This window comes from Papaver somniferum, chromosome 10 (assembly GCF_003573695.1).
Source record: "Papaver somniferum cultivar HN1 chromosome 10, ASM357369v1, whole genome shotgun sequence".
Lineage (NCBI taxonomy): Eukaryota > Viridiplantae > Streptophyta > Magnoliopsida > Ranunculales > Papaveraceae > Papaver > Papaver somniferum.
Genome location: NC_039367.1, coordinates 157,179,872 through 157,188,288, shown reverse-complemented (window position 1 = coordinate 157,188,288; position 8,417 = coordinate 157,179,872). Strand labels below are relative to the sequence as shown.

General features: G+C 37.9%; 1 protein-coding gene across 1 annotated transcript; it reads left to right on the top strand.

Moving 5' to 3' along the window:
• Positions 1 to 954, top strand: LOC113316663. Its single transcript, XM_026564817.1, has one exon. It carries the CDS (start codon positions 1 to 3, stop codon positions 952 to 954), a length of 954 nt encoding a protein of 317 aa, XP_026420602.1.
• Positions 955 to 8,417: the final 7,463 nt, after the last annotated feature.

Sequence of the window (8,417 nt, the reverse complement as noted above, 5' to 3'; positions counted from 1 at the left end):
ATGGCTGAAAAGAGTAATACGGATTCAAAATTTCTAGTACCAGCAGAGGAGAAGTGCATTATTGGAAGGAGCATGTGGCAGATAACTTTAAAAAGCAAAGAAGATTTGCAGGAGTGTATAGAGATGAAAGTTAGAGGTGGGAATCAGACACGATTTTGGAATGATTGGTGGTTTTATAAAACCAGTTTTAAGAGTAAGTTTCCAAGGTTATTTAAGATAAGCTTGCAGAAGCATTATTTTGTTGCAGAAGTAATTAGAAATGGTTGGACTTTATCTTTTAGCAGGGTTCTTAATCCGGCAGAGAGAATTGATTTGTTAGAACTAAAAGATGATTTAAATTCAGTATATCTACGAGAAGGTGAAGAGGATTTCTTGGTAGAGGATTTCTCTTCAATAAAGCTCTTTGAGATGTTGAATAGAGAAGATGTTGAATGGGAGTTTACAGAATTGTTGGAGATTAAGCACATTCCACCGAAGGTCTCGTTCTTGTTTTGGGCAGGTTTTCATAATTCCATTCATACAAGAGTAATGCTAGAACATAGGGGAGTACATATTGCCAGCAACATGTGTTTGTTCTGTAACGGGGAGCCAGAAACTCAAATCCACCTTTTTATGCATTGTCCAGGCATCACAGACATTTGGAATTATTTTATTAATTCGTGTAAGGTGACTTGGGTGATGGCGCAATCGCTTACTTCTCTGCTGCAAATCTGGAACACTTTCAGGTTTAATGGAGTAAAGAAGGATCTGCAGAAACTTATTCCTTTTGCAGTTGTTTGGGTGATTTGGCTAGAGAGAAACGATGGAATGCATGGGAGAAGACATAAGTCAGATGAGGAGATTAAGATGAGTATTAAGCAGACTCTGCATTTGTGGACTGTTAAGCTAAGATCTTTTGGTTCATATTATGTGAATCAAGTATTAACTCAATGGGAGACAGTTATATCGGTGTAGAGTTTTGTTTTCCTTTTCTATTGTTGCAACTGGTTTTTATGAACTAGCTTTGTACATATTGTAAAATTTCTTTTCCTTTTCAACGTATCCTTCCAATTCTTAAAAAAAATGCTTAAACATCTATTTTAAGTAGACCTATTAGTATAACAAGTGGTTTAAGCGTCAGCTCATATCAAGATTTTATACTTGATTTGACTTATTGTCTCATAGTATTTGGTACCATATGTTATTATGACCAGGTTCGGAATGAGAAGAAAAGTTCTGGGTGGTAGCAAGACCAGTATATTCATGGAAAATGATACACGAAAAGCTTAGTTCTCGCTTTTTTTTCTTGGTTACTGCCAGTTACAAAGGTTACAAAACTTAACTTGAGTCTTTTACCGATGGCTTCCTTTTACCACCATTGTATATAGATGAGGATTATTGAATAAGTAAAACAAAATTGACCCCAGTATTGATGTAATTAATGTGATTACCTTTTGGATATCAAAACCCTTAAAGTCTCCTCGGCGAGAAAACAAGAAAAGAAGAATATGCTGCCTACTGAAGCAGCTGTTCAGGTAAACAAAAGTACTATCTCCATACTATCATTTTTATTTTTATATTCGTTTTCCCTTAAAATAGGCCACATTGGAGAAAAATGAAAGTTTCACTTTTCTGGAAACAGAGGGAATAACTTTCAGTCTTTTTACTCTTGGGGCTACTAGATTCGTATAAACTTTAACTTCAAATTAAGAGTCGTGGCAAAGTGGACTACTATTCTTATTTCTGATCCTGGTCGGTTTCGCATACGTCGGCACCGGCTCCGTCTCGGGTTCTATATAAATATATTGTATTCCCCGTGTGGGTAACCTCATATTAATATCCTTTAGAATCTTAAAAACCTCTCTTTGATCATCTTACTTCTGTATAGACTCATCTAAATGGGAAAACATCCATGGATTCCATGCCTTTGGGATACTTGTCGTACAAAAAAAGATAAAGCAAAGAATCGCGCACATCTTCAACAATTACCACAAAAAGTCGACAAATATGTTCAAGCAACTGAGGAAAATCCTACACCTATACCTGATCTTCCTTCTGATATCATCACCAACATACTTGCTAGACTTCCAGCAAAGTGCATCTTCCATCTCTGGCGAACTAATTCAAATGACGTATTATATGACTTAACCACGGATCCGTTCTTTATGCGCACACACCTAGACCGAGGCCGAGCTACTCCAATACTTGTTGTGCAGTCTTTTGAGCAATACGATGGCAATAACATCAAACTTATTCTTTTTAATGACTATGGGAGATCTTTGGCTACAAGCTTGGACCTTAGATCATATGATGCATATTGCGATGGGGGAATTTTTCTATGTGGTTCATTTGATGGGTTTCTTTTATTCAAATCCATGTTTGGTACACAACTTTTCTGTATTTGGAATCCGATTACAAAAGAACAAGTAATTGTGACTAACCCAGATAGGCATTCTCGTGTATGTGGATTTTACTTCCATCCACTTAAGAAGGAATATGAAGTGCTTTGTGTACGTTTGTTTCGTGGTACGAAGATCTGGGACTTTCAGATTGTTAGCTTAAGAACTAAGCGCAAAAGAAGTGTTGGTAGCTACTCTTACGGTCCAAGTAGAAAAACCCTGCCTGTATTTATTGACGGGACTTTTTACTGGATGGTTGATCGTTTCACATATTGGATGGAGAACCATGTTTGCCTTAGCCTATCAAACTCAATATTGTCATTCTGTACAGAAACTGAGGAATTTAGCACCATCGAAAATATTAAGCCATCTAATGATCCACTGGGTACTAGAAGCTACTTTGAAGATATGTATCAACTGTTTGAGTTTGAAGGCAATTTGTGCCTATTTGATCCTTCGTCAAAAACTCATGATGTGGCGTTCATATGGGCGCTTGATTATAATACCAAATGTTGGGTAAAAAAGCACTCAATCACGTCTCCATGGTTTCAGGACCACCATGAGCTACATCAAAATTTCTACTCGTACTTCAGAAAAATTGAGTACAACAAGATGAAAGGAGAATTCATAGCATATGATCCCTGCAATGGATATTCACCGTATGTTTACAATATACGTTCAGGTATTTGGAAGCCGTTCAAAAAGTCAGTTATTTGGAAGCCGTTCAAAAGGAAGGGATTTGAATGGGGTAAGTTCACCACAACAACTCATCATAGCCATAGTCTTGTCTCCCTGAATGCTGTAGATTCAGTTATACCGCTGGAGTGGTAGTGTGGAACATTATTTCTTCTCATCAAAAATACTAGAAAGAAAGCTAAGTTCTCTATGTTGTCATTGGTTAATACTAGTAGCCTACTGTCAGGCGCTAGGCCAGGCAAGGCGCAAAGCCCTTTGCCTCGCTTCGCCTACCACCTAGGGCGACCAGAAAAAATATAGTTCAAGGCAGTGGCTCCCCTTCCTTTTGTACCTTGGGCGCCTTATTGGTGAGGCACTCACTATCTGCCTCGTGCGCATAGGTGAGCGCCTTGTTCACCTTTAAGCCGGATCTTATACATGTTGATGGTGTCCGGTTGCCACCATTGCAGAATGTTTATTTAGATAATTAATAGGGAAAAGCCACTATTACTAAAGGAAAAGCTGACTTGGTCAAGAATATTTGACTTCAGGTTAATATTGGGTGGCTTTGATATTAAGTTTTCCCCTAATCTTTTTTTTTATGGTTCTTTTTATCATCCTCTCTCTGCTACTGTGTTAGTATGTTATCTTTGTTATTCGAATTCTACAGTAATGGACATACTGTCGACTAAACTAATATCTGTAGTTCTGATCATGTAGAACTTGTCCATAGAAACTACTAGAGATAGGCTATGTTCAGAGTATATAAGAATGCAAGATACGCCCACCTACTTTATCGACTATTGTTTATTAGTTAATTGTGAAGCAGTAGCCGTTTTGTACACAGATTATAAAAAATCTCCTAAAATCCAACAGTAGGCACTACATAGATGGAATGCTTATAACTAATCAACAGAGTTGGTGTACTTTTCAATATGCTTCCTATTATCTTTGCGGTCACAAACCACAAATCATCCGGCTTAAACGTAAAGGACCATCAAAATGTAACACAAACAGAAAGATTTCTGTAAAAAGCATTGAAACAACTAAGTCTCTAAGTGTATAGGTGATATAAAAGTGCACTTATAGGAGTAAATAAGATCTGTAACGATGTTAACCTAGGAAACTAAAGTCTAAAAAGTATTTTTTTTATTTGGGGAGAAAGCTTATTTTAAATCGACCCAATATTAACCTAAAGTCAAATAATCTAGATCAAAATCAGCTTTCTCTTTAGTAAAAGTGGCTTTCTCCCTATTAATTTCCTTTATTTATAGATATGAAAAAGAAAATTGATCCTAATGTTGATGTAGTGTAATTAGGTTTCCGATGTTTTAATACCCGAAGTAAAATCAATTCTAGAAATCGATCGGAAGCAAAAAATAATTTCTTCGCAAATAGTTTTCATTTTCTTTGCCTGTAGAAGTCATTTTAAGAAATAAAATCTCAATCTAATTTCTGGCATTTCTACTTCCAAAACTCAAAAAGTTGTCTCTGAAGATGCATCCAGATGCATCCGAACACCCTCTAAAGTCTCTTCGAGAAAAATAAATAAAAGCTAATGCTAGCTTGTTAAGAAATTTAACTTCAAGTCTTGGAGCTATCGAACTCGTGATTAATAGATACTCGATCTCTACTATGGGATTCCCATGCATATGACATCAAAACCCGGTGTACCATTCCCATTCATACAACTCAATTGTCTAATTAGATACGCGAAGAAAAATGCTCATTTACAATGCTTCCTTTGTGTTTGTAAATCTCGAGCAAAAAATTTTTTGTATAAAATTGTTTGCATCCCGGGATATTTCCAAGTACCTAACACAATTGATTTGATGATGATGATGATGATGATATAAACTATGGTTTTACGCAAAATAAGCATAAATAAGAGATACGCAAATTTAACGTGGTTCAGAAAGTTTCGCCTGAGATATTTTATTGATCTATCGGTTACAATGATTTCTGATCCCTTCTAGGACTTGCTCGTCTATTTTCGTGTATCAAGGCGTGTCTTTCTAAAGGTTGAGATTCCTCTCTATTTGTACATTTGCATATCTAAGTTAAACCCTAATTTCGAGATAAACTTCATATGGAAGAAACTTAGCTAGCAAGTCATATGGAACATTCTAGAACTTTCTCCGCTGCAACTTGGTCAACAAGCAGTCCAGAAACTTTTGGAGGATTCTTGAAGTAGATCGGTGGAAAAAAGGCCAAGTTGTCATATATAGACCATCGGATTTGACTGGTGGGCCTTAACTTTAACCAGTGGTTGACTTTCTGATGTGGACTGCGACTGTCGATCTTCGACCGACAGACTGCCTTGGCTGGAAACATAGATGGAGACTGGCTGACAGTAAGACTGACAACATGGCTGAAAACTGGATTGTTGACTGACTGGCAGCACGACTAGCAACATGGATGACATCATATTTATCAAACTGGATAATAGATTGTCCAACCATATAGATGAAATATTGACATACATGGATTGACCCGGATGAGTCGAGTCTACGAGCCGAGTTTGGCGAGTCAAGTCGGATGAACATGACTGAAGAAGTAGGCCAGACAAAATGGACCGACGAACCAGGTCGGAAGGGATGGGTCTTGACCACTTGATCTTGTCTTTGACCGTTGACCAATGATTGATCATTGACCAAAAATTTACTTTACGGAACACTGGACTGGATGATGAGCTACATCGGTTGGATGAATGACAGCTGAATTGTGGCTCAGACAATATTCTAACCACTATACGGTAATGTTATCATGATACAAAAAAATATATAACGTTTTTTCTAAATTTTTCGCCTAAAAATATAGTTCAGGGGTGGCTTTTGATTGGCTCTAAAAATCATTCACATTATTCCAGCTTTCATAGCACAAAAAGTGTTATAATCACTGATTCGCCTATTCAAAATTTTAGTCATAAAATATATTCGAGGCGCAATTTTTTATTTGCTCTAAATATCATTCTCACGTTTCTAGCTTTCATCGAAAAACATCCGGATGTCATTCCACGTGAGTCCCACGGCGGGTGTAGCTACAGGAAAACCTATAACTACACCCTTATGATTTTATGTAAGTGAATCAACACAAAGCAGTCACGAACTCAAGTATTATCAAGAAGATGAAGAAATTACAATCAGTGCTATATGTAAACCCTAGTTTAGAACTCACACAACTTTCTCCAAGGAAATAATTAGACTAGAAAGGATTTTAACCATTTGACAATGCTCTTTTGCCGCTTATATAAGATCTTACATAGTGGATGACAACTAATAAAGTCCTATTTTTCGCATATTATCTCGGAAATCTCCACGCTATATCATCGCGCTGATATGAGGAAGTCAACCTTTTCTTCGCAAAGGTGTCACGCTTAACACGTGAACCTTATCTTCGTGCAACCACATTATGGCGTCATCGCTTACCTCAATAGTAACTCATTAGGATTATATCATTGCACTTTGATGCGAGTCTCTATTTCGTGATGATTAGTCTTCTTGATTCGCCTAACTATGATAATGCGATATTTTGTATCTACGGTGGGTGAACCATTGTTATTTGGATATAAAGAATAAAAATGATGCATTAATGTTAAAGTTTGATGATTAGTAGAAAGATGGTTAAATGTTTTTTATATTGCTAGTGAACGATCCACTGTTTTTTTAGGCGCTAGGCGTGGCAAGGGGCCTGGCCCTTGGCCTAGGCTCCCAGAGGAAAGATTACAAAATACAAAAAAAATTAAATTTGGCGCCTTGGGCGTTTTATTGTCTAGTCGCCCCTTGGGTGACTTGTGCAAATACAAAAAAAATTAAATTTGGCACATGAGTCGTGCAAGGGGCGCATAGACAGAAAAACGCCTAGGCAAAAGGCTTGGCGCACAGCCTCGCCTAACGCCTAATTTAACAGAGCTCAAAAGTGTCAGAACCCCATGAAAGCGAAAAAAATACTCAGACCCAAATATTAGAGCAAGCAACACTTTGCACAGGCGAAAAATTGAATATTTGAGTTTGCAGATGTCATCTTACTTTGTATTACGGTACTGCAAGTGACGCATAATGATTGTGCGTTACAGAGTTGCAGGCTAAGTCAGTACTCCGCCGTAATGGCGCAATACGAAGCCATAATAGGGCAACGCAATCTATAATAGTGCAACGCAAGCCATAATAGCGGTATTAAGGTATAGACTGTCAAGTGCGAGAATGGCATAAACCCACATGGCCAATGTAGTGCAAGTGCAACACTACATTGTAAATACATTTGGCTAAGGAATGAAGATATTGGCCGACATAATGAAGCTTCATTAAGGGAAAGGCAAGACATGGCCAAAGTGACAGATGCAACATGCGATGTTGGCAAAGATGCATATCCGTGGAATTGAGAGTGAAATCCTGAGTATTAGTTCAAGGTAGGGCCAAATCCTGATCAATGCAAACAAGTTGGTAATGCAAGAGTTGCATTGTTGTTGTCAAGCTAATTGGCGTAGTGGAACATATATGACGCATGAGCAACTTGAGTGAGTTAATGGAGTTGGCATTAATGTTTGAAACTTAAGTAATGTCCGTGCATGAGTTTAGAATGATAGGCATGCAGGGCCAAGAGGGCTGAATGTTGGCGCAAGACAGAATCCGGTATGTTGCAACAAGCGAGCAACATGGCTCAAGTGACAGTTGCAAGTCTGTTACGAGCTTCACAAGCATGCGAATGATGCATGATGAAGAAGAGCGGTTATAAAGGAGTTTATAAGCGTGGGAGAAGAATTCTAACTGCTAGAGAACAGGTGTTGGATGATTGGCACGAGTTAGAAAAGAATTGGCCAGTTGGCACAGTTAGTGGCGGTTATGAAACTGCTCCCTGGGACAGATGGCTGTCTCCAGTGTGTACAACGTTTCTGCACGGTTTGGTCAAGTAAACTTGCTGTATAAATAGTCCTAACAATGGGAAAATTCGGCAGGCTTGCTAAGGAGAACATATGTGAGAGTGAGTTTGCATATGTGAGTGAATACGAGAGTTTTTGTAAGACTAAGGCTTGGTTCAAAGGTGAACAAGCCTGTGTAAGTGGACAAAGTTTTGTATTTCTTCCCTTTGATGCAATAAAAAGTGCTGATTGTATCATGTTCTAAGTGTTCTTGGTTGGATGATTGTTGTTGGTAAAGTATGACATGGATTGAATGTATTATGAGGTGCATTTAATGAGTTTAAGTGAAGAGAAAGAAGGTTAAAGACTTTCGCTGGTAAACCTGAAGAGTTAGATGTTTGTATTGGTACAAACTTATAAGGCTAAAGTGCAATTGGGTGAAGCTATTCACAGAACCACTTTTGATGCCGAGTTACACTTTCACAGAAATTTGCAAAGGCATTTTG